At 37.5% G+C, this 27,962-nt stretch overlaps 1 protein-coding gene across 1 annotated transcript in view; it reads left to right on the top strand.

Annotated features, from left to right (window-relative positions):
- The window catches only part of LOC104406513 (neurexin-3-beta), a 37,172-nt gene extending 9,210 nt beyond the window's left edge, over nucleotides 1-27,962 (top strand). Inside the window, exon 3 of the mRNA XM_010015509.1 lies at nucleotides 27,029-27,962. Within this exon, the coding sequence (XP_010013811.1) occupies nucleotides 27,029-27,954 (926 nt within the window). The 3' untranslated portion in view covers nucleotides 27,955-27,962. The remainder of the gene's footprint in view (nucleotides 1-27,028) is intronic.

Raw genomic sequence — 27,962 nt, 5'->3', positions numbered from 1 at the left:
CCTGCTGAATGGTTGCTTTTGTTTGCCTTATTTAGCCTGTGTGATGCCTGTGACTGGCCCTCTGCTACAGGGAGCAAAAGGCTCACTCAAGCACAGGAGATGCCATAGAAGATACCATTGTGCTCCATTTTATCCCACTAAGTATATAGATGGATTTCTGGCACTTGGAATAGTTCATATTTCTGTTTTCTGTCTTGAGGCAGGCTGCTGGCTTCAGCTCATGTGACATTTGTTGTTGTCATTTTGTCATTTGTCACATGAGCAAGGGGGAGCTGAGGGTTGAGATGTGGAAGCCAAGGATAAAAGCCTGAATTTCAGTGTGCCACTCGCAACTCTACTGTTGATTCCTTCTGTGACTGTGCTTCTATATTGCTCATTCGCCTACCTGTAATGCAGGATAAATTAAATACCTCTTAGCTAAATGAGGTGGAGATGAAGGGAAAGGAGACAATTAATATTTTCATGCACTTTGATATTCAGGTGCAAATTGCTGTGCAACACACCAAAATGGTACTCTACTGCTAACTACCAAAACATAACAAAACTATGATATTGTAAAGGTTTTAGTGCTAAATGCTATCTTCACTTGCTATTATTGCGTTATTTTTATGAAGTAGATACAACTCCTAATCTGTTAATACAGAAAGAAGCAAGAGAGGGATACAAAAGCCAAATATTTTCATGTCAGGGAACATTGGTGTGGCATCATTTTCATTAAATAACACTTTTTCCCCTAGAGTTAACACAAGCAATGGAATGAGCTATGCTCAGACTACATAAATGTATGTCATGAGAGGACTCCAATATACAGATCTTTCATATCAGCATTTCCATCACTTCAACTTGCATCCTGATCAGATTTTTGCTTCAAAAACTTCCAAGTTTATCTATCCTGACTTAGCTGATGTAAGTTTCCCTTGTTTTACATTTAAGATCAGGAGGAGATAAGGATCAGACCCACAGTCTGGCTACCTTGCCCTTGTTGCCTTCCAGTCTTTTTTTAAAGCATGTTCTCTAAACTCTAAGCCATGTGCACTGTCACATTCTGGCAATCCCTCTAGTGCTGTGCCTATGTTATCAAGCTGACACATGTCTAAAATACTAAGATATGATATTTTCAACCTGCTGGGACTTGCTTTTTGTCCCTGTTAGCTTTGATTTTCAGCTTCGTAAAATATATGGGAAAGAAATTAAAAATAGCCAGTGACACATTTGGTGGAAGAGAAGAGCTAGCACACGACTCAGGAACAGATTTTGCATCAAAAGCAAATGTATGTATATTAGATCCTTGAATGTCTATAGCAACTGATTAAACAAGAAGAAACTGTCTGATTTCTGAAAGATAAGTGATACCTGTTAGAGAGAAAACATGTTGAGCATTTAGAGCTACTAGGAACAGAGATACGCTTTTGCTTCTAAAGGGTTTTATTATATATTTCTTTGGGTCATCATGCCTAGATATGAAGGTGCCTGATGTATTCGAAGCCAAAGGATACTAATGTTCACATGAACTATAACACCTGGAATGATAAATCAGTAGAGCAGGAAAACCTATTCTACTTCCATTTTCAACCCAAGGAAATCATGAGATACCAAAGCTTATAATTATGTCAAAGGGGTTATTACCTTTCCTTCATTCTACCTCTGTATTTCAGTTCCAATTTATTAATCACAAGAGCTAGAAATCAGTGCTTTATAACAAACATAAGCAGCTGGGAGTCCCAATTCATGAGCAATGTGAAGTGTTAACACCTTAAATGCTATGTGAGGAGCAGGAGACAAAGATCATGCCAGTTTTGAAACTAGGGATAGAAGCAAAAATAATTAGACTGACTTGATTTGAAATCACAGATGTCTACCAATTTGACAACTTATTTTGTTCTGCATTTTCACTGCACTAATAAATACATTATTCAAACCTTACAAAAAAGCCACACTCAAGGACTCATTTCTCTGCTTCTGCTGAGTCTTATAAAAACTGAAGTTGTTCAGTCCCATGGGGTGGTGTTATAAGGATCATCAGCTCCTCTTCTGGCAATCAAGAAGTACAGCTATTTTAGAGACAAGCATACAAAATCTCAAAATTACTTCTTTCAGAGCAAAAAGAAAATTCTAACACTTGTCACTGGTTTTACTGTCTTAGTATCAGAACAAAAAATATCAGAGACATCAAAAAGGGGAAAAACGTTGTTCTGTCTTTGTGGGACAGCAGAAGTGCAAAGCAATTACGAGCTTTCTCTTTTTTCTTTTTTTGATGGATGTCAATAATTCTTCTCCTTTTTTTCGCCCTAGTACTGAAACTAGTATGAATGTTTTCAGATACTAGTTTTACAACTACTGATTTTCATTGCCGAAATCTTGGGGACTTTGTGAATTTTATATTTAACAGATAAGAACAGCAAAAATAGCCCTGTTATTAGTTCAGGGTATTTTCTAGTTTATAAAAATGTAATTTTAATTTCTTCTGATTTCTCTCAATGAAACAAGTCTACTGTGAAGTGCCTGGGGATCTATATTTCCCCTAGAATCTGTGGTTCTCCTATATGCTAATTCCTTTAGTGTTGAAACATAGATCATTAATATATTGTAAAGCATGTGCACGCACGTGGCCTCTCTCTATGTAGACATGTGTGTATATTTATATACCTGTTAATGTTGCATTTATGTTCTGGCTAAAAGGAGCATTTGGAGAAACTGAAATAGAGGAGTAGAATAAACTTATTTAGGATCTTTGCAAGCAAATGTGGAACAAATAGATTGAACCTTGCCTTATCGCCTTTCTCATACTCCTGTTAAGTTCTGTTAATTCAAGTCTTCAGCTTTTGTATAACTCGGAAAGCAGCTAGTATATCCCCATGTTTTGGGGCAGGAGTTTTGTGAGTGCAGGCAAGTGTGACTTTCAGGTTTGAGATCTGTGCCTAGTCTGAAATAGAGGACCTCCCGCACACATCTGAACTTGCAGCAGGGAGATGCCTTTGGCAAAGTTCTGAATCACTTATCTCTGCCAGGGATTTGGAGGCTCTCAGAGAGCTGTGGGGAGGATTAAGGAGGGTTTGACAGATGGAGAGAAAGTCAAGGAACTTGGCAAATAGTGGGAGTATGTACATATCTGAAACAAAAAAAAAAAACAGTACTTTTTTGTACAGGAGACTGGACATATAACCACATCTGCCCATATTCCAGTGATTGATGGATAGCCTTCACCTAGAAAAAACTCTGTGACATGCCCCACACAGTGGTCGAGTGACTGACCTCTGAGCATGAAGTGATGAATGACTTTTAAGCTTTATTTTCTGATAATATAACTGAGTTTTCAGGTTTGCCTGAAACCCTTTACTTCACATTCTTAAACATGCCAGGTAAGCCCTAGGGGAATACAAAGACTGGAAGGTAGTTGAAAATGTTCATGCCCTAGTTCTTCTTTTGATAAAAGTGAAGATTTAGTGTTGGCAAAGTACTGTGGGGAGTCCATCTAGTCTTCTCTGAACTGTGTGTGTCAAATCCAACATAAGAAAATGTTTTATGACTCCTAAAATGTAAATTTCAACTTCTGTCTTAAAATTTCTTTTCATGTTGAAATTGATGCTTTAAAAATAAAAATTAAAAAAAAAAATCACATCCTAACAAAATATCTTACTGCGTAACAAAGTAAAGCTTTGTAGTTGTAAGTATTGTGTGGGGATTTCACTAGTCCCTTCTTTTCATCTCTGAAAATATGACTAGTAATCTACACCTTTTAACGTGGGAGCTCTTTACCACTCCTTTTCAGTTTTTCAACATCCTTTCTTCACTCTTAGGTTCTCCTGAACATTAATCCATCTTTTTCTTCATAGGAAACATCTGTCACTAATTCTGTACCAATTGTGTTAGAGAGAGAAAACTTTTGATTTCATTTTCAAAAGAGTTGGGCCAGTGTATTTCAGCATCTTTGGTTGTTTCATTCATAGCTTTTCATTATATTTTGAATAGCAATGGTAAAAGTCCATTCCTGAAGCTGTGTCATCTTTCCTACGTGTTGTTTTCCATATCTATTGCTTTTCCCTTGGAAAGGAAGACCAGAGAAAACTTAATTTGGAGAGGGAGCAAAAAAGTCTCCTTCACTAAGGCAATAGTTTTAGAAACAGCTGGTAAAACTGTGCCTGAAGCACCTCTATTCTAATAACAAGATTGTTTAAGATGACAGCAGCCATTTGTGTGTCTAGCTCTCTCTGTTAATAGTAATTCTTCCTTCCTATGGGAAGAGTGAGGAAACCTAGTTCAGTAGTTGGTTCCCTATATTACCTCCTCTGCAAAGGTATTTACACAATTCTCTGCTGAAGAATGAGTGTCTGGTAGTGTTTTGTACAGAAAATGCAAAGAACTGATAGCATAGGAAAAATGAATCTATCATCTATACCTCATTTACTATTGAATTAGTAGATCTGTTGTTCTGGTGATTTTTTATTTTGTCTCCCCCATGACCTTTCCTTCCTGATGACAAGCTGCAAGTTTTCTGCTGGCCTGTCTCATGGGTGGCAAGTGTCCAAACATGAGCTGCCAGTTCAGATAGTTTAAGAAACTCTTAAGAACTGCCAGGCTTTGTGCTCCTCATGTAAGAACACTATATTCACATGGAAAAGTATCCTAACGAACTTCAGCAGTTTTGTTTCTTCTTTCCCACCTAATTTGCTTAGCTTCTATTAAAGCTAATTCATTAGGAGTCTGAGCACTGAATGAGGTAACAGCCCACTGATGTACTTTTAAAAACAGACTTTTTGTGAAGGCCCAGCTTTTTGATGGTATTATTTGGACTATCAATCAGTATTGATACATACTGCTTTTGCCTTAAAATCCCTATAAAAGCAGTATTGTTTCTTGTATTTTACTGGGATTTAATCTCTGATGCCAGCTACACATTCAATATGCTTATTAAAATTGATTGTAACATTTGGATCCTAGAGATTGCTGCATGTGTGAATGTCCAATAGCTCCAACAACATTTTATAGCTATATTGCCATTATTTTTCCAGAGGCTGAGAGGAGCTTTGTGGTTATTAGTGCAGCTGAGCACTTGCTTCAAAGATCTAAATTTTAGATTTATAGGCTGACAAGACTTAGTTAATCTTTTTGTGGACAGGCCCTTAAGGACTGTCTGAATGGCAAGACTTGAAATAAGACCTTGGAGTCTTAATTCTTTTTTCACTTTCAAACCTCAGTTAATCTCTCCTTCACTTTTAAACAAAGGTTGTATTTTGGTCCTACAGATTTCTTAGACCTTCTGACAGATACATGCTCCAGGAAGTCATTTTTCTGGGGATCCAGTCATGTTAGGCCAATGACCGCTTTTACTGCAGTGTGTCATATTACATTAATTTTCTTTATTCAAGGTAGATTTCAGAAAATGCAAAACAAGACAATTGAGCTATCTACAATGAAGTTAAAGATTTTAGACATCAGCTTAGAGCAGTGATCGTTGTTCCTTGTTGAACAGCAGTTCTTTATCAGTTTTCTCTTTTGTTTTGTCTTGTGCTGTTCTTTTCTGATAATGAAATGCATAGAACTGTACACATCATTTCAGGGGTAGCAGTGACAAAGCCATGTAGAGAGGCACTGTTATCTCTCTGCTCCATTACGGTGAAGCTTCTGCTTCTACACAGGCTGAGTTCTGAAAATAGTTGCAAAGCTTAATAAGCATAGGGAACTGGTGCAGTGGAAAGAGATTCTCTGCCACAGAGGATTAAGGGATGACAAATGCAGTTTCCTTTTATTAAATCCAAGAAATGTGAGCTCTGCGTTTCTGACTGGAGCACTGGGAAAAGTGCTGCAAATAGAAATTAAGGGAAACATATACATATGTATTCATACATATATATGTGTGTGTATATAAACATATCTATATGTATGTAACATATAGTACATATATGTGTAAGTATATATATATATGTAAAAAAACATGTGTTATTCAGTTGCACAATATATATATAAAAACCCATAAGTATTATTCAGTTGTATAATATGATGGCAGATTTTGGATAGTTCTAGAAAATATCTTAGTTCTGAAAACAGAGTGCTGGTAATATCCTGTACTGGTCCCCAAGAGATGGCCTGCATGTCACATTTCTGTGATTCTGCTGTAAGAAATGATGCACATGTTCTACCTCTCAGTGCTAATGTAAGTTAGCAATAATGCATATAAGCATTATTATCAGTGTAAAACTGCTGCAGGTGAGTAGCAAAGCATGCTCTTCAGTTTCAGATGTAGGATAATTGGCCAGGACTGAACATCAGATCTGAAACGGTGAATTAAGAAATTCATTGCATGCATGAAAAAATATTTAAATGCACAAGGAATTCCAGTGAAACTACACTTGATAGTAGGCTTAAAATACCAACAGCAGAGCTTTTTCACCACATTCCTCACTTGTTTATAACTCTCTTCCAAGCCCTTTGTCCAGAACTTTTATGAACGGGATGTTGATTTTTCTTTTAGAAAAGGAAGCAGTCAGCACTTGGATCTCCATAGCAGTTTGGAATTTGGATGCAAGTTAAATACTTTCATGGTCAAAAAATTCAAAAAACTGTGTAAGGACTCCTGTATGTATACGTGTGCATGCATAATTGCTAATTACACTAACCACATGGCTGCAAACACTGGCAGCCTGATGAGATGTTCAGTGCCTTCAGTTTTCATTGAGATTAACGTAAGTAGAAAGTATTTAGCAGTTTGTAGGATTAAGGCTGAGTTTGTATAGCTATATGTGAAAAAAAAATAAATCACTAGCTAGACCTTAAATCACAGTCTGGGGAGGAAAAAAAAAAACCCACAGAGAAAAGTCTTTAGCCACAGCATTTCAAAGCTCAGCTGTAGAGTACAACAGTTTGCTTTTATAAGGTGTTTATCACCTACATTTTTTTGCTGTATTTCATTACAGTGTTCTACTTAATTCTGGGTGGTTGAACACATGAGAAATGCCTGTTGGTTTTCTGAGCTGAGGCATTTCCGACTTCCACTTACTTTTTTGAGCCCCGTTGGTGCATCAGTACTCTGCACATTAGTATTCTTGAAGGCAGCAGAGGTGAACCTTCCTTTTGCTGATAAAATATGTTTTGTCTTCAAAGTAAGTCATTGCGATTCCCATTTTTATTTCTGCATTTTGATAGTGTTCTGGATCTTCTTGGTCTTATCTGACAGAACACCCAGCCCTTTATGTCAGGTACTGCATTTGACCAGAAATATACTGTTAGTACTTTGATACCATTGTTTATCTCAGACTTCAAAAATGTTTTGCAGGTATTAGTTAGAAGCTTTTCAGACCATTAGTAAGAGCTCTTACTTTAGTAAGATGAACACTGTTGTCTTCACTTTATAAATATTGTAATAAATGAGGTTAGAAGGATGCTTCCTTAGGTTACTCACTAACAAACTTTAGTGGAGAGAAACATGGAGAAGATTTGAGAGATGCATGGAAAAAAGGATCCGTAGGGCACACAACAGTTGCAGAGGTGGGAGGAGGAAAAATTACTCCTGAGGTTAAACGAATTTCATTAATAAAGGGGAGGAAGTGTTTCTGAATTACGTTTTTAGTATGAAAATCCACATTTGTTAAAGCAAAATGAACAATTTCACCCTTGGCTATACCTGAAAGCTGTAAATGAGCAAACAAATATTTTTGACTTGTCCTCCCTGATACATATATTTGCTTTTAGAATCCAGTCCACCGGCCTTAATGGTTTTGTATCCTGTTAGTTCTGTGCTGAATTCTTCTCTTTGTAGTTATATGTTTGAATTGCCACTTGGTTCCCTTTTTCTGTATTTTTCGGCTGAGATTACCACTACTAAATTATCAGACAGAGAAATAAAATAACGATAAGGAATTGTGATGGATCTATAATGCAGCAATGGCAGCTTACGTCTAATATATTTATTTGAGTGCCTTCTATGGATTCACTAATCAATAAATAAGAAAAGACAAACTTCTGAAAACACAGAACACTCACATATCCAAGAGCGAGGCACCTGAAATGATTAGAAGTTGGGAAGGAGAGTGTCCTTTGCATTTAGCTGTGTAACATGTAGTAGAAATCAAGAGTTGATAATTGACTTCTGGCATGCTTCCATTTTGATGGATAACTCAGTGCCATGGAAGGCTACAAAAAGAAACCACTTTGCATTACACACTTAAATTTACCATGAAAGACTAGCATGGATTGTTTAAGCACTGGGAATAACAGACAAATCTACCAGTTCTTCTCCAGCGTAATGTTGGTCTATGTGCCTGTCTATGTTTAGTGTCCTTTTGTGAAAGGCAAGGAAGGATGCAGATTGGCTCAAGTGTTTATAATGAGTCTTTTGAAGGTGAACCCTTTCTTCTAACTTCAGAACAGTGCTGTTCATTAGTACCGTAATAAGCCAGTAAATCTCAGAGCACTAAGATTAGAATTTGGACACCTTTTTAATTCAGTCACAAAGTATAAAGCTGCAAGTTTTGCCAATAGCAGAATTACCAAAATAAAGTGTTTGTTTTTTAACATAATATTTCCAGTTCTGTCTCTATTTTGATTGTGCATAAGACCATCGATTAGAATAAGAATATGAATAGAAATGATGAATTCATTAAAAAAAATAATCTGCATGAGAAAATTTTGTGGCTCATACAGATAAAGGAAATTAGAGTCTATGAGAAAGTAATAGACTTTCCTATTAAAACCTAACCATAAAACATCTTACTTCATAGCAGAGGAAAGCCTAATATGATAAGATTTTTTTTAAGCTTCTTTTAATTAACTTTCCATCCTATTAGACTTGATCTGCAGTTAACTTCCATTTCACAGGTATTCATGATTGCTATGCTCCTGTGAATTACTAAACCATGAAGCTCAGACATGGTGGTTAATAGCTTTGCAAAGTCATCTTTTAGCTGATTTTCTAATAATAACCCTAAAATTTAAATACAAATGTTTCAGGTAATACAGTAGAGAGTCATACGGAAAACATATGCATGACTATATATCTTTTTAGTGATTCCACAGCAATCTGACCTGCCCTAGTCTATGAATATTAACTGTGTTTAAAAAAAAACAACACATTCGTGATAGTGGGATATATGTTATCTTATCATGGTGTGAAGATAAGGGATAAAGGATGCCAAGGCCACCTAGCTTACCAATGAGATAAGCAGCATTAATTAGTAGCAGATGTCAGTCACCCTGAATTTTTCTTCAAAAAGTCCTTAAAGTCTGAATGACCTGAAGAATTCTGGTGTCCAGCTCATCAGCTTTATTCAAGGACATACTCTCTTTATCTGTGCTTGTGAAATACACCCAAGTAGTATTATTATAGAATTGTAGAACCATAGTATGGTTTGGAAGGGACCTTAAAGATCATCTAAAGATCAAACCAACACCTCTGCCATGGGCATAGACATCTTCCACTAGACCAGGTTGCCCAAAGCCCCATCCAGCCTGGCCTTGAACACTGCCAGGAATGGAGCATCCACAGCTTTTCTGGGCAAACTATTCCAGTGCCGCATCACTCTCATAGTGAATTTCTTCCTAATATCTAATCTAAGTCTACTTTATTTTTAAAGCCATTCCCCCTTGTCCTATCAATAAATGCCCTTGTCAAAAGTCCCTCCAGCTTTCTTGTAGGCCTCTTTAGGTACTGGAAGGCTACTATAAGGTCTCCCCTGAGACTTCTCTAGGCTGAACAAACCCAACACTCTCAGCCTGTCTTCACAGAAGAAGTGCTTCAGCCCTCTGATCATCTTTGTAGCTCTCCTCTGGACCTGCTTCAGCAGGTCCGCATCCTTCTTATGTTGAGGGCCCCAGATATTAGTATCATTGATATTAAAGTAGGTTAACTTTTGGAATGAGATCTATTTCTTTGCTAATCCAATCTGTTGTGAAAACAGAGCAAATACCCTTTCCAGCCACTTTCTTGCTATAATGCAACCTCCGATAAACAGCTTAAAGCTTTGGCTTCTGAATCACAGTAGAGTTTATTCCAGTCATTCGCTATGTTGAAAAAGAGGATTCAAATTTGCCTGCAGCAGCCTTTCACAGCTGTAATCCTGAACTTTCAGAAGGAAATCTGCAAAAAACAGTCCCCTCTCTTTATTCTTCTACACTTCCCAGCTAGTATTAAACTTGCCCGTAAAAACAAACAAACAAGAAGTTCTGCCAAAAATCCATCCCAAAATGCCTGAATCATGGCACTATTCTCTCTTGTCTTTTCCAAATGATAGACAAGAGCAAGCTCACATGTTGAAAGCTCCTATACAAAGGGCTCCCCCGCAGTGCTTCAGAGCTAGATAGTTCATACATTAGTTGGCTCTATTGTATTTCTGATGCAGTTACAAGTGCTGCCTAGTAGGATAATTAACATCAAAGCATGGATTAATAGTCATTGCCATTCTGTCTCCAAACATCTCTGTTTGAGGTCTCAAGGGGATTCTGGTACATTTAAACATTAGTACAATCAAAAGGAACGAGCATATCACATCCTCTGAACTGGTGTGACAGAACACCACCTAACATACTGCTGAAAAGGGTGGCATTCCCTTTTTTCCTTTTCAGAGGAAGAGTTGTGTCTGTATTTATTTGTGTTTACTCAGTATCAGGATTTCTACCTAGGTCTGTCTACCACTTCCTAATGGTAATGTGGTAGAACTTATCAGCAGTCTCCATGGTAGTGATCTTCTCATTAGTAAGTCTTTTATGTAACATTTTTCCTCTACAGGTAACCAGCTATTAAACAAAGCCCTAGAGTACTAAACAACAGCTCAGTTTTCTGGTGGGGACCTTGACTTGTACTTTTCAGTATGGTTGTGAGGCAACCCTTCTATTAATTCTGAGGAATATTTTGAATTATTCTTGGCTGAGAAGGAGACTGAAGGGCTTGTCCTCAATTCTGGAATCCCAAAGACTTGTAGCATGAGGAAAAATACAGATAAAAAATTTCTATTAACTCCTGTCTTATTCATTTGAACTGCAGCTGCTGGTACTGAGGTATTTTTCTCTGCGTTCTTCAGGGTTCTGTCCAAGCTAGTTAAACCCCCAATAGCATTTTGCACTGTCAAGGTTTCAAGGTTTAACTTCCACTGTGGGAATTATATTTTTTTTTTATTTTTTTTTAGCTTGTTTTCTTTCAGTTTTGATGTGGGAATAACATTATCCCAAATTAATCCACAGCAGCTAGCGCATACTTTGACGTCCAAAACCCGAAGAAGAGTAACATTATGAGCAGGGCTGTACTGCTGGAAAAGTCATCTTTGGGATGCTTACGAGTCCCTGATTTATCGCAGTTTTCCTACATGAGTTTGAATAGGTCACCTCCATTCTTGACTCTTACACCCCAGTTACTCTAGGAGTGGATGTACAGTGCTCAAACGCAATAGAAGAGAACATGCAAATACTTACTGTGTCCTTTTCAATAGTGTTGATTAATGAAAGAAGAAAGCGTAGGTGTGAAAGCTCAGGTAAATGAAGCTTGTTGAAAGCCTACCAGAATAAGCTGGTTTCCTAACCATCACACCGTAAATTCTCTTCACTCTGCATTTTACCAGGGATTGAAGTTCACAATGCTGAACAGACATGGTTTCTTCTCAGTTATTGAAATATCTGGCTTGATATAGTTTCAAAGGAAATCATGTATTGTTTTTAGTTGTAATTCATCACCATGTCTGTATAGCCCAACTTATTCTCATTCATTAACACCCCCGTTTTTTTCTACGGCTTGTCAAAAATACTTCCTTAGCACAGTGTGTACACTGCTAAAGGTCCTTGTTAAAAGCCTGTAGTAGTAGTTTTTCCCATGTATCCTCAAGAATAAGCTACGACTGCTTCACTGGGAAACTTATAAAGTGAAATGCTTTAGATCTTGAATGTCATCCAGAGAGATAAGTAATGTCTGAGATGATCCTATATTATTCAGCCATCCAAGAAGTGGACAACATTTTTCTTCATGTGGTTTTGCTTTGCTTTGTTCTGTTTACAGTTCCAAAATAAAAACACAGTAGCCCCCTCTAGACACCAGCTGCTAATGCAGGTTCTTCCCAGCACTGATTTATGTCTGTAAGAGCAGCAGGAAATACTAGAAGAGGGATTATTGCGGGCAGAACTAGGATCGCTATGCCATCAGAAAAGTTTAAGTTCTTTGCAAGAGAAACCTTTTGACAGTGAATCTACTATGCTTTTGATTCTCCTCTCGCAAAGCAAGGGAGGAAGTTCCATCCACTGAGTCACTTGCAGCTGGACTAGCTACAGGCTTTGAGAATGTAATGTGCTTATGCTAGCTGAGGGATGAATCGAATTACTTTGTAGGATCTTTCAAAAAATGGTAAATGTAGCCTAGCATGCAAGTGATTAAAAATCTGCAGTGCAAATGGGTCCCATCTACTTCTGAAGTTCACCAGAGTTGACTTCTTGAAGAATCCAATATGAAAATATATTTGTGAGTAATTAAATATGAATTCAAGAGATCATAGGAATAACTGTTATACATGTTAACTTGGGTGTACAACTGCCACAGAGGATAATGTGGAGTTAACAGTAAGGTTAGTTACAAAATAACATTCATGAAGTATCCAGATCTTCATGTGGTTATGATTTAGCTGCACCTAAGAGAGTATTTATATGCCAGCCAAGTAGGCAGTATTTCCATCAAGTATCTCAATATGGCACACCCTTCTTACATAAACACACATTGCAGATGTCTTTAAGGATTTGGACATTCAAATTAGTCTTGAGGCTAAGTATTTCCTAAATTCTTCAGTTTTCTCACGTAATTATCCCCAGTAAGTTTTCTAAGACATAAGTTTCATATACATATGTGGCTCGTGATCCCTTAGACAGCATATTTGAGAGTTACCTTGATGTTTCCTGGGTGCATTCTAAAAAAGTAATATTAAATGGTATGACAGCATAAGACTTCTTGGCATACAACTACAAAGAAGGAATCTGGTAGCCATGAGGTATTCACTAGCAATTGGACAACACGTAATTTGGATTACATGTATTTTTACCTGGTTGCTTCATAGCGGTATACACTGAAGAAACTAGGAGACACTTCATATACCCTTGCTGCTCTTTGTTTGCAGATAAGCAAAAACTTAAGTGCATTTTAGTATGCCGTAAGTCTTCAGGAAACATTTGCTGCATGGGTTTAGACTGAAGGCAGTAAACTATCCCTTCTCCCATTCAAATTATTGGATGGAGTTCTGCTATCGAGTTTGTCAGTATGAGGATCTGATTTGTGGCTGCAAAATCCCTCAGGATTCAGAAAGACTTCTTCCCATGTGACTGACTTTTAGGATTAAGTTTAAGCTTTACATAAAAAAGCCTTAGCTGGGCTGACTGCAAATGTCAATCTTCACTCTTTCAAAAAAAACATATCAGATCCTTCTCCCAGGAGAGAGACGGTTGAGTAGAGATGCATGCAAAGAATACTTTTAGGCCAGTGATATTGGATGGGCTGCTTAGCACTGGAAGCATCAAAACACTCTTTGATTTGGAGGAATGTAAAATGATAATAAGCTTATGGCAAACACCTGAAAAATTCTTTACTTCAGAGAGCCATCATGGTTTAGCCCTATGATTTCCTTAGCTCTGATTGATAGCTGTAAATGTGCTTTTATATTTGATAATTTCCTAGTTCATTGCTATAAAGAAGTCCCATTAATTAACTCTTACACACAAAAACAAACAGGATGGCATGTGGGACTTTGTCAGTGCTGCTCATGTAGACATTCTTGCTATAGATTAGCTTTTTTATTTCTGAGCTTCAAATGTGCCTGTAGGCTTAGAATGAAAGAGCTTTTTCCCAATACAAACAGCTGGTGCAAGGGAAGTAATATAAAAAATTTATCTTCTTAGGCTATTCCTACCTCTCTGTGTTTTGTAGTGGACCAGCTAACCAAATATAACAGATTTTTATTCTGACTTGGGGGTAGGAATGGGGGGTTTCCTTGAAAATCAGTATTTTACTCCTATTAATCTATGAGCTATTTCTTATTTGTGGTCTGCTAAGCATTCATTTGGCTGGATGTCTGCAAAATACTGCTCTAAGAAAGGTTAAAAGCATGCAAGAATGCACAGGTCATCTTGGGAGCTACTACAAGCGGGAAGGACCATCTAGAAATACCAAGTTTCCCCGATTCTTGTCAGAATCCGTCACCTGACTTCTCTTTCTGGGGACTTCATCCTTTGGAACAATCTCCCCTTTCTTCTGCTCATTTTCTCCCGTTTTCTCCATATGCCAGAAAATGATTGAGCTGTGAACAGTCAGAAAAGCCATGCTGCATTGATAGCTCTTAGGAGGGTTTCTTCCTGGATCTAGCATTTTTAGCATATAGTATTTATATTAAGAAGAGGTAAATTCACTAACTTTTAAACAACCATAAAGTTAACTTAGCCAGTTTTAGAGGGAGGGAGAGAACTAAGTCTCTTAGTCTGTGTTTGTGTAAATATTTAATGGTGAAATCACTGGAAATTGGGAAGATTCTTCTCTTCCTTGGTGTATAGATATATGCCTAAAGTGGAGATTTTTGCAGGACTTTTTTCTCTTTTATCTATTTAACATATATTTCTGCTACCAAAATATTCTAGCCAGAGGAGAAAATGCTGCCAACACATCTTGAAGCTAAAAGCAGATGAACAGCTAACAGTACCTTTTTCTCTGCTTTGTAGGTAAACTTTTTACAGAAAAATGAACACTTTCCAGTCCGCTGGAAGTTCTCCATTTTTTTCTTTTCACGGGCATTTTGATAGTATCACCTGCTTAGAAGTATGTGTCAGTAGTATTCTTGTCTGACGTGTATGGCCTTAAATGACTCTAAAAGGGTGCTGCCTGATATATAAAGTAAACCTAGAAAGATAACAGCAGTTTGGGAACCCAGATTGTGCAGTGGTGAAATGCATGCTTCCTTTTAGCACTGAAAGTCTTGGGTCCCATTCTAATTATGTCAAAGTACAATAAAATAGGAAAGAAACCCCAACAAAACAAAAAAGAGATTTTCCTGACTTCATCCTTGTTTTTCAACTATGGAACAAAAAAATACAGAAAGAAAAGTATCCCAAATAAGGAGGAGTGCATGGTTAGGCCAGCAGGGAATCCTGGACATTTGAAGTGCATCAAGAGGATAGCTGGACCACTAAGTCAGAAGAAGCAGCCGGTACAGCTGGTTAATAATGAGATATATTGCTAGAGTTGTGTTGGAGTGCACAGAACTCAAATAATGTGAGGTTCAGTGTGTTAGGGAAGAGAGAAACTGTCAGGTTAATGGAGCCCGAGAACTTGAGTGGTAGAAGATATGGAAGTTCCAGAGGTTAGCATGAATCTGGGGACAGTAATGCAGGCCTAGATCTTAAGTTACCATCTATGATCTTGCTCTCTAACACACACATTATCTTCACCAAGAGCATTTTAAAATGAGAAGACACAACTTCATAATTACAGCTGCTGAGCAAGGGGCTTTTTGTCTCCCTTTTGAAATGTGGATTTTTTAATTTGAAAAAGTTAGCTATTAATCCTTCAAACAAGAACTTTGTAAGCCTTGATGGTACAGATGCCTCTATTCTTTGATCTAATTTAAGTTTTTGAAAATTAAAAAAAAAATGGTGCAATGGTTATACTTTGGTATACTTTGGTATGGTTTTACTGATGGTTATCTTTGAGGAGGAATAATTTGCTAAATATTAAGTTATAAAATATTGTCTGTGTAGCTTCATGTGGAAACACTTTGGATCCAATTTTCAAACTAGGACATGTAGTTTTGACTATTAACAGCTAGATCTTTTAAAAGACTGGAGAAGGTTTTTCCAGCCTTGGCAGAAATTGCTGGACCCAGATTTTCTGAAGAACTTTGCTTCTGTTCAAGCACCTCTGTACTGACCAAGTAAATAATGTTGCTTAGCACCCTTCAAATTCTCTTCTAAGTCTAACATCAAGATTTCCTTTACAACTCTTGTCATCTCTTTAAGTGTCCCTGGCTCCAGTTGTGATTCTTTAGTTCTTTTGATCTTTCAGGCAGTAAAAGACTTTTCCAGACCCCCATGCAATGAGTTAGGCATTTACCGTCAAATAGGGTGTAAGTATTTGCTGGAACAGCCCGACATAGACTGCACAGTCAAATAGGGTGTAAGTATTTGCTGGAGCAGCCCGACATAGACTGCACAGTTGGCATCCGGACCCATGCCTTACAGACTGTTTTGCATCAAAGAGAAGGCACTCAATTCTAATGTGCTGAAATGGAATATTTCACTACTCTGAAAATCCAGCTGCAAGTCATGACAAATACCGATTAAAATTCAAAGCTTAAATGCCTCTTTGTGAAACTCCCTGAGTACAATTAAACCAGAGTCTCAGAATCCTGGTAGGGAGTGGTGTCCAGGGACACTAGCCTTGAAACCTTGCCAAATAAAAATCTCCATTGAGGTCTGCAAAGGCCTCATTTCTGTCTTTTTTTTTTTTTTTTCTATTCCTAGCAAATCTTTTCTGATCCACAAATGAATCCCCAAAATTTCCTATGTTCAACATTATGTATTTCTACTGTTTTCCTTCCTTCAACCTGCATGTTCTGTCCCTGAGATCACCCTGACCAGGTTTCCTTTTCTTTGGCTGGACCTCTTCCTTTCCTAACATGTTTTCCAAAGGGTTGTAGAAGATAGGTCCAGTGCAGTCCTCCAGCAAAGGCATGGTACATTCCAGCTACAGATGCCCTGTGCTGGTAATCACCGCAACCTCATCACTTCTGAAATGGGAGTTAAGAGTCTTCTCATATAACTCCTCTTAGAACTAAACACTTCCCAGTAAAAGCATGTAAAACCAGTATGGACTGCTTAATTTTTGTGGGTTTTATGCTTATTTGACATTCCCCAGAACTAATACTGGTCTCTGAGTGGCTTTAGAGGTGCTACTGTTCTTCATGATAGTAAGTACCAAAGCATCTTACCTGTTTATTATTGTATTTATACAAAAGTTCCCCTGGCTACCTCTACAGGGTGGATAGTCCCATTCTTCCTAGAAGTTCAAGTCAAGATAGCCACCTGCTTTCACTAATTGGCGGTAGCATAACCTTTATGATGGTTTATGAAGTGATCTTGCTGGAAACCTAGGGTATGTGCAGTGCTGACAGCCTGCTTTACCCATCTGCCGGAGAGATTCATCATGGGCAGGGTCCAAAGCTTTATATGTATTGTTTACCCTTTCCTAAAACATCAGACAGAACAGTTTGTTTTGCTGGGGTCCCAAGTTCCTTCTAGAAGGATCCTGATGTTGGGGTGATGGTCTTTATACAAGAAAAATAAGGACATCATATTTGTTGCCTAGGGAACTCAGAGGAAGCCAATGACCCCTCTAGAACATAAAGTGTTTGGGATCCAGTTTTGTTAAAGATTCAGATAGAATCAACTAGTAATATCTTCTTGAACTTTAAATCCTTTTGTAGCATAGAATAAACTAGTCCATCTTAATGCTAGCAGTGGCATGTTTGCCTATGCAAAATCATATGGCCTTAGTACCAAATGCTGGGGTGGACCCCCAGCAGTAATCATAGATAGCACATCTGAATAACTGCTCACAACTTCAAATAAATATTCACTATTTGCTCAAGTGCTTACAGGAGTTAGTCCAGTCTGACTAGGCAGAAAAGTAAATGCCACTCATTTCATGAATACCCTGGTGAGTTAGGGCCAGAATAAGGGCTGGAGTCTGGAGTTCTGAGTGTTGATCCATATATAATGTTATAGTCAGAGTGAAAATTGTGTCCTAGCATAGCTTATGATTTCTCCTCACCCTTTTCCCCTTCCGACCTCCCCCAGAAATGCAGAGAACCCGCTGGAATGTGCTTTGCCCTTTTTGGAGAGGCATGGATGTTACACCCCCTGCTCCCTTCTCCCTCCCCTCCACGCCTGCCCGCCCCCCAACCCCTTGCTTGCTGTTTTGTTTTTCTACTTTCCCTAAATGCAACTTACTTTAAGCATGCATTATTATTAACATCCTACAGTAAAATTAAGCTATTATATAACCCATTTGTCGATCTCAGCCAATTTCTTCTATCTTTTTCTATGTCTATTTATGACGTACATCCAGACTGCACGTCCTTTTTATTTTTCTTTCCTCTCCATGTTTATTTTAAAACGAAGTGATTTAAAAAAAGATCTATTAAAAAAAAAAGCAACACTGGAGGGTGGTGGGATTTTGGGCCAACAATTGAAAGCAAATTTAGATGGGAGGGGGAGGGAAGAGTGTCTGATTCTTAACAAAAAACATATCCAAATTATGAAAGTGTCCCTGGACTGCTTTGTCTGTTCCTTTCAATGTGTGCATCTGGTTTGTTCATCTTTAGAAGTGTGTGGAGTAATTTTTTCTTTTAAAATAAAATTTTAAAACCCCACAATTGTTATTTATCTCCCTTCGTCATGGGAACAAAGTGCTCTTTTTAATTTTTTGCTTTTTTTTTTAGTATATCTCTACATAGTTATATTTTGATGTATTTATTTTCAATGGTTGAATTTCTATCTTAGATTTGGTTTGTTCCAATCTAATCATGAAAAAACAAACAAACAAAACAAAAGAGTTATGAATTGTTTTCTGCAATTTCCCCCTCTATTTCCCTCTTTAAATAAGGAACTACTTCACTGGCAGAATCCTACAGCTGTATTTTTTAGATTCTCCAGAGAATCTGAATATAAAAGCAACCTAATTTGAGAGTGGGGAAGGGCTGTGCCACACAGTCATTACATTCAAAAGAGTGATTTGCTCAAGAAATGATTGTCTCAAATTATTGAGCATATTGATGTCAATTTGATGGACTTCAGAAAAATTGTTCGTAGAAGAAGGAGGCTGTGGGTAGCTACAGATGAAGTTGTTCTAATTCCAATGCATAAAACTAGTTTCCTTGGTTTTTGTTTTACTATTATTATTATTATTATTCGTTTATGTATTTTTACTGCTATTTTTAGTAGGGAAAAGTTTTAACTGTTTTTATAATTTGAGAACCTTTAATGAAAATGTAAATATTAATACTATAATTATTAATTTTTTGTAACTTGCATGTTGAAGAAGTTGCAGCTTAGGGTTTGTGAGATTGTCAATGTTAGAGTTCTGTTCTTTCTTTTTGTTGATGGGCATGAATATGCTCATTTGTTTTTGTATATTGCCCATCCCTTCCTTACAGCCAGAAGCTCTAATGCTGCTAGATCACTCCGTACCGCCCTTACATGGACATGGCAACTGACTTACACATTCACTCCCATCATCTTCATCTCCTGTGTAGTACACTCATAGATTTTTACACTCCCACTCCATCCACCCTAGGCATTTTTTCTTCCAGTAAGTTCCCCTTTCTTTAGCATTGTTAAAATTTTATGTGCAGTCATCCATTCCTTAAAACACACACACAAAAATTGTAGAAAAAAGAAAATGTTTAAAAAAATATATATCAAATTGACCAAAAAGGCAAAAAAGCAACAAACTTTGCTTTCAAAAAACATTATATCTGTAGATATGCAAACAAGCAAAAGTAAATTCTATAAAATGTACAGGATTTTTCAACTGTAATATGCTAATAACTTTACATAAGATAAAAAAATACAACCAAAAAACAGCAGAAAAAAAAAAGTTCAAATTTGTTAAGGTGCAAGATTTTTTTCTTTTCATGTTATGTGGTGTGGATGTATGTGTTGTTGCCTCCCTGTATCGCCCTTTGTTGTAAAACAATAATATTAAAAAAGAAATAATAAACATTTTGCTAAAAAAGTTTTTAAGAAACAACAATGAAAAAAAGCAAGTTACAAGAATGTGGCAATGCTACTTGTCCAAGAGCATTCTTACACAACTTTCTTTTGTAAATTTTTCCTTTCATGCCAAAAAACATGCGGGCAATTTGTTGATGTAAGTTGACTGTTATGAAATCAATGTGGTATGCTTTCTAAATATTTTTATGTATTTTTTTATTACTTTTTTTTAATGGAGATAATGTTTTTGATTTTCATCATTCTTTTTCAGTTCTTATAGGTTTTTGTCTTTCTTTTGCTGATAAAGTGAATGACTTGTTATGTTTTTTTCTTTTTCTAACCTTGTTGCTGTGGCATTTTTATTTTCTAGTATATGGTTTTGTTTTAAGAAAAATGTAGAAGTTCATTTATTTATTTTAATCAGTTTGTATTTGCCTTTATGTTACGTGCTCTTTGTATATTGTCAATTACCAAATTGTAATGTGCACAGGAGGGGGTGAAGGAGCCTGTGGTGGTTTGCTCCTATTCTTTCTTGGTCCCTCTCTAGAGCTTTCTTTCCCCTTTCCCTTTCTCAAAATGAGTCAGCAGTAATGTTACTTTCTTTCATACTACTTAAATTGTATGTAGCCTGGTGGTATAGCCTTCATGCTAAGTAAAAAATAATGAGACTTCTTTAGCATTTTCGTAGCTGTCAGGGTCTTCCTGCTGCAGCTCTACATCACTCTGACTTAATTCCCATAGAAGGATTTTCTATCAGTTTTCTTCATTGCTGACTATCTGCCTGATGTCCAATCTAAATGATACTCTCAAGTGTACTCTTGCCAGGTAAATGCACCCATCATATTATGACTAGCATCAGACTTGCTAAAATCATCCAGAAATGGTACATTTGGCAGACACTTTCCTACTGAAACTCACATCCTGAACCTAAAGTAAATTTGGATTAAATTCCTTAAAAAACAATGACTAAAAGTAGGAAAAAGCTGTATTTCCTTACAAGCACATATGTTTTCACCATTCCTGCATGGTAGTGCTGTGCTCAGTAGGTATCTCAGGTTCAACTCTCAGGTCCCTTGAAATACTGATTCTGAAAGCAGAACAAATAATTGCGCTGAGTAGGAAGCTGTAAGTTTAAGATAATGATGGGAGGTGGACAAGGGCATGTTTCAGTTGATTTAGAGCAGCTTAGTGTCTGGGCACTGAAATACTTGGGTTTGCTCTAGCATCCTGCCTGCAGTCAAGATGTTAGGTCCTCTCTGGAAGCTATTTGTATCTGTTTCACTGAAACTGCATGAAGGTGATGATGAAGAATTTACATCATTGAAACACAGCCCAGCATTAACATGGGATTCATGACCTGTCAAACTCTGTACCTTCCTGTTGTTCATGAGCCATGTATTAGGGAGCACTGCTATAAGTAATACCTTTTAATATAGTTTGTGGGGCTTGCGAAATGCTTTGCAACTACCTCCACCAGAAGACATACAGTTTTATCTAATCACTTTGAGAACTATATATTCTCTGAAAGGGAAAGGAAGTATTTGAGACAAAAAGTTGCAGTATTCCATTGTGGAAATATTTTTTTCCTCCATACTACTGACTGTCAATTGCAATTAAATCAGAATGCAAAGAGTAAAAAAATATTAAGAATGTTCATCTACTAGGTTTCATGTTATCATCATCTTTCCTGTGAATCAGGGACTATGCTCTGAATAATTTCCCCTTTTTGTTCTCAGAGGACTGAAGGAGAATTAACTAAAACACCGTTAGACTAAAATGTATGAACTCAGTCATTTAATAAGGAATTATTGAGTTGGTAGAGAGGGGAAAAAGGTAAGGAATTATTTTCTGTGGCAAGTATTTCATAGTGGAAGTAGAGTCAAGCTTCAGAGGAACAGCATAAGAATAAAACAAAAGTGACAAACTTTGGATGCAGAATTTCACATGCCTACAGAAATGGATATGTTGTGCAGCCTGTATGGATGGCATTTAAAAGCTTTTCACCTACAGCTGGAGAAGAGAGACACAATAAGAGAGTGTCCCTTATCATCATCAGGAGAACTTTCAGGCTTCATTGTTGTGTGCCTCTTGTCCTGTATCAGTTTGATGCCTGAGACTCCAGTGAAGTAGTTGTGGCTCCAAAGATGAAAGCCAACAGCTGCTACCGTTTTTCAGGTTGTTTGGTTTGGGGTTTTTTTCTTCTTCTTTTTTTTTTTTTTATTTTTTTTTTTTGGTGCCCTCTGCGTTCATGACTCACCTACAACATCCTCACAGTTCATAAGGCTTCTATTAAATTTTTAACACCCTGTCTTTTCTAGTGACAGAGAATTCTTACCAGAGATCAGACCCAGAGGTATGACTTATATAGCTATAAATAAGCTCATAAAGCAAAAAGCAGGGCAGCTCCAAGGTTACAGTAGACCTTTTATATCCCCAATGATCTTGTTTAGTTTATAGAAAAGCACAACTCCTTGAAAATAGTATGTGTGCTAGATTTACAGGCTAACTTCTAAGGAACATATGCGTACTGTGTTTGCTTTGTGGAATGAGAAGGCCAAGCAGAACACTGGGCTGCTCTGTACAAGGTTTCACACCTCACAGAACTCAGTTCTCTGAGTGCTGCTTCCACTTTGCTGTTCAGTAATTTTTTTGTAACTATACATTGATGGGCAAACTGATTTTGCAACTGCAGAGGAAGCCATTTTATCTGTTTCCCTTTTGGTTAATTCCTTGGCATTGTGTTGTCAGCAGAAGCTTTTTAAAAACCATATTTCTGTTTGGGAATCATCTATTCCCTGCCTAGAAGAGAAAGCATAGAGTAATCTGGAAAATCCTTGTGAAATCTTTGGATTGCTAAAGTAAGCCTGAACTTGCAGCATACCAGTGAACACTGTTAACTGGTGTTTAACAGCCAACATAAAAAAGAGGGAAAGATACCTGTAACTACCAGGAAACAGTCCATATCTTCCATAAATAAAATCTAAGTCTCATGTGAATATTTGTTTTGAAGCCATGGCCCAAAATGGGTGGCAGCCTTTGCATTTTATTTTTTAAGCACGGAACGATTTGGAAATTAAAACTGTAAGTTTTATTCAAGGCTGCAAAGTGTTAATTTTGCGATTGAAAAAATGGTAGGCACTGAGAGAAGATAAAAACTTCAGGTAGGAAAATACAAACATAAAATCTGTTTCAAATGTATTTCCCTTCCAAATTGTCATGTAAGGTTTTTCAGGAGCTTCTCTTTAGCTTTTTCTAGAAATCCAAATCTTTAAAGCACTTGATGCCACAGTGAACCTTTCAGGATCCAAATCCCACATGAGATATTTTTGGCAACTGATTGGTACTTTGTCTTTAAAATCTTCCAGTGCTTACCTTTAAACCTTGGCCCTCAGCAAGAGGCACCACTTCTCCATCAAAAGGCCACTGGCTCTAGGCAGCTTCCTGTCATGCCTGTCATTTTGTGAAAGATGGTTCCCCCTAAATACACATTTATCACCTGCCTGTCATCAGACTCCCCCTTGTGTCTCTTGCGAGTAGAAATGTAGTATTCATAACAAGAGTTTGCAGGTATGATATGAAAGTTTGCACTTGCTCCCCTGCATAGATATTGGTGATCATGTTTCTCACCCTTTCCTGGGAGCTTTTCGGAATTTACGTTCCCTGTTATCCTTAAATAACACACTTTATTTAGACTGAGTGGCATTTTTATCATGCCATTTTAAAGGATATTTTAATTACCCTATAAATCACATACCCCAGGAAGTATTCATTGTGCCTGCATGCTATTAGACCTACAACTTCTAGTTTGCTGTGAGTTTTGAATAGATGCCTAACATACCTATGAAGTAGAATCCAGATATGATACCTAGAATGTTGCTTCTGAGTTACCTTACAGCTTTTTCTTCAGTCTTACAGTTTTTTCCATTACAGACAAAAAGAAAAATAAAAAATTGCCACCTCTACATCCATCTCCCTGATACTACCCAAAAGTATGTTGTCTTAAATGTAACATATTAACACCTTGATGGAGAAGTTATTCCTAATGAAGCACCTTTAACAGTCTATTTCTTTAGTAACACAGGTAAACATAGTATGGATCATTGGACAATTTAGAATGAAACTGGAGATGAGATTAAATAATTGTATAGGAAATCAAAGTTAATCCAGTCTTCCAGGTATGAAAGTTATTTCTCTTCTCACATGCATTGTGAGATTAAAGCATTGTAAAACTCAATCTTGATTCTGTCCTATTGTCTTCCATCCAACAGGCTTGCTGGAATCAAAAAGCATCCAACCCCCTGTCCATCACTTATGTGAAACCCCACTTACCATAGCAACTGTATCAACTTTTGTTACATTTCAGGAAGACCATGACAATTTTTATAGTTGTAGTAGTCTTGATCACTGGCTTAAGTCCTCACCAGTAACAGAAACTGTACAACTATGACCTAGTTTTAAAGGCAAGAATTACCAGGGCAAAAGAAAGATCTTTATATTAAATATAAAATACTTCTGATTCCTTCAAGAAAATCAATTCTTTATATGCCCAAAAGAATTTCTTTTTGGATGAAAACTGCCCCAAATATTGCCCCACTGGGTGGCAGATCAACTGCATAATGATGCTGCATGCCAGTATAATCGATTTTAAGAACAAAGGCACTTCAAAGCTCTAGATGAACAATTAAAGGCTGCCAAACTGATTTTTTTCTAATTGGGTGTCACAGATGGTGAATGAAAATTACAGGTGAATACTACTTTTTAGCAGCAAAACATCGATCTTAAAAAATCATTAAAGGGACAGCATCTATCCCTGACTTTCTGTCACTTAAATTCCCCACTCATGCAATTTGATGTAATGCACTTACATGTTATTATTTTTATTCATTTTTAACCAAACTAACAGATTATCTTTCCCTCTAAGGCATACTCCAAGTTTATCCTGAGAGCACCTGTTTGCATAGATTATAGATGCCCTGCTCTAGCTATAGATAGGGTTTTTGGTTATGCATAAATCATATTACATGCTCTAGTTTCTACATTAAACAGAAAGGAGTTCAGAGGCATAAGCACAAAATGCCATATAGCCATTTGACAGACTACACTTTCTGCTTTTCACTTTTTTTTTTTTTTTTTGTTTTGGTAAGATACTTAGTTTTAAGAGATTGGCACTATTTTACACATATGATAGTTATTTCTTCATCCTCTAGTAATGAAAGTGGTATGAACATGCTGAGGAAGCTTGGAAAACTAAACAGCATATTCAAATCGGCACTTTATGTCTTAGCTTAAAACTAGCTTTGCGTGAAAGCATGCGAAGTACCACATTCTTATTTTGCCCTAATTTCTACCCTGGTACCACTGAGATAAATCTGACTGTTTCAGTTGATTAAATTGTGTCACCACTTAGTTTCTCATTAAGGATAAGTATAAGCCATAGTGCTAGTTCAGCTATCCAGATTTAATCAAACTGAAAAGTATCTTTTTCAGTATATTGCTATATTCAATATGTAATTTGTTCAAATATATTACTCTCCAAATATATTTAGAAGGGATTATGATTTTAGACCATATTCTTTATAGAACTCCCATGGACATTACTGGCAGTATTTAGTGGAAAACAGTGCAAGCAATGCATAGTGTACATAGGAGAGAGCAAAATTTTGACCCTGGTGCCATTCAGCGTTTTAACAATACCAAACTGTTCATTAGCGGTTATTAATACATAAGTAAAACCCAGAACTATTTCTTTAGAAGCTAAAATACCATTTGCATATTTTTCCTTAAGCAATGGTGAGTATAAATAAAAATTTCCCATGCACTACAAATACTTCTTACTGAGTTGCGCTCTTTCCAACAAACCAGGATGACTACTCATGGTGTCAGATGAACTCTACAGTTTATATTTAAAGCAGCTAACTTAAGTGGCTAGCCAAAGAAAAACTACAAGGGAGAATTTATGCACAAACTTTCAAAAGCAATATGACTCACTCTAAAAAAGTGTTGGCCACCTGTATGTCAGCAGACAACTGTTTAATCTGAACTAAATTAATTAGGTAAATTAATTATGCCTCCACGTCTGAACAAAACAGTGAAGTGTTAATTACGCTTAAGACCAAAAGTAGAAGTACAGTCATATTACAATATGTAGACAAAACAGAACTACTACCCAAAAAGCAGAAATATTGCTTCTCAGAAACCAAATCTTAGAGACGATGCACTGATTTTGTGGTTTCAGTTGCAGCTTATACTGTGGTAAGTTTTAAATGTTACAGCTATAGCTTTGTTATTCTTCTTCAAGAGTAGTCCGTAAGTCCACTTCATTTTCAGTCCTCTGTAGGCAGATAGCCATCATTTTAGGAAAAAGTAGCATGGATCCCAGCTATCTGCATATCAAGAAATAACAGTAGGTGTGAAGACAACTTCTTCTGTACCCTCCTGGAAAGTGCTAATTTGGGTCAAGTCCTTATTCAGTTATATCATCAATCACAATGAAGTATATCTCAATTTTCAATCAAATTATAGTAGAAGAATATCAAGAAGAACTGAAGATGAAGATAGTATGGCATTAGTGGCCCCAAAAGATCTAAGGAAAGTGACTTCCCTAATGTTGAACAGAATGGTAAAGAAAGATTAAAAAGAGATGAACAAGCATTGGGTAGAGATCTGTACCTTCATGGACCCCAGTAAGTACTTGGTTCTTATTCCATCCTTCTCTTGCATGAAATTTCCCACAATTCAAAAGCAAGGAAATGATTAAGAAGAAATGGATGAATGGGAAGGGCCTTAGGGAAGGGCCTTGTAAAATGCTACAGAAGGTGAGCAGACTTGGATGGCAGAGAAGAAATACCAATGTTATTGTAAGAAATCAGAGAAGAAAAACTGTCAAGATGAGTGGTAAAAACCATCTAGGAGAACATTGCTCTATGGAAGTCTAATATGATTCATTTAAACAGTCTTGTAACCAAATGCTTAAGAAAGATCACTACTAAATATTAATGTTCCCAGAGTCACTTGAGAGTATCTTCAAAAATCAAAAACTTTGGGTCCCAAGAAATTCAGAGTATTTCACTGTACATATGTGGCATAGGCTAAAAAAGGGAGGAAATGGAACATGCAGTTTACCAATGTAAAGGCAGGGTGGGAGGGAAGAATGAAGCGCATCCCCAGGAAAGTATGTCAGTAGTGTAGTTAGGGCAAAAAAACCAGATCCCTTAGTGACCAAATCCTCTCTCGCCCTTGAATTAAGTTATTTGAAAATGGTGCATTTTGTCATTAAAATGTATTAATCTACTTTTTTTTCTCTTTTCCATCCCAGGAGGTGAATTAGTTATCCCTCTACTTGTAGAAGACCCTTTAGATATCCCTCCTATTGCTACTCGTGCACCTTTCATTACACTTCCCCCTACCTTTCGCCCCCTCCTCACCATTGTTGAGACCACCAAAGATTCCCTGTCCATGACCTCTGAGGCGGGGTTACCTTGCTTGTCGGACCAAGGCAGCGATGGTTGTGATGATGATGGCTTGGTGATATCTGGGTATGGCTCAGGGGAAACCTTTGACTCTAACCTACCCCCTACTGATGATGAAGATTTTTACACCACCTTCTCCTTGGTAACAGATAAGAGTCTTTCCACTTCAATCTTCGAAGGTGGCTACAAAGCACACGCACCCAAGTGGGAATCCAAGGACTTTAGACCTAACAAAGTCTCCGAAACTGGTAGGACTACTACCACGTCTTTGTCCCCTGAGCTGATCCGCTCCACAGCTTCGTCCTCGACTGGGATGGTGCCCAAATTGCCAGCCGGCAAAATGAATAACCGTGAGCTCAAACCCCAGCCTGACATAGTCTTGCTTCCGTTGCCCACTGCCTATGAGCTAGACAGCACAAAGCTGAAGAGCCCGCTAATCACTTCCCCCATGTTCCGTAATGTGCCCACAGCAAACCCCACGGAGCCAGGAATCAGACGGGTTCCGGGGGCCTCAGAGGTGGTCCGTGAGTCGAGCAGCACAACGGGGATGGTCGTCGGCATAGTGGCTGCTGCCGCCCTCTGCATCCTCATCCTCCTGTATGCCATGTACAAGTACAGGAACAGGGACGAGGGGTCCTATCAGGTGGACGAGACGCGGAACTACATCAGCAACTCAGCCCAGAGCAACGGCACGATCGTGAAGGAGAAGCAGCAGAGCTCAAAGAGTGGCCACAAGAAACAGAAAAACAAGGACAAAGAGTATTATGTGTAAAAAAGAAT

Source organism: Nestor notabilis, unplaced genomic scaffold, assembly GCF_000696875.1.
Source record: "Nestor notabilis isolate BGI_N333 unplaced genomic scaffold, ASM69687v1 scaffold9845, whole genome shotgun sequence".
Lineage (NCBI taxonomy): Eukaryota > Metazoa > Chordata > Aves > Psittaciformes > Psittacidae > Nestor > Nestor notabilis.
This window is presented reverse-complemented; position numbering and strand designations above follow the sequence as displayed.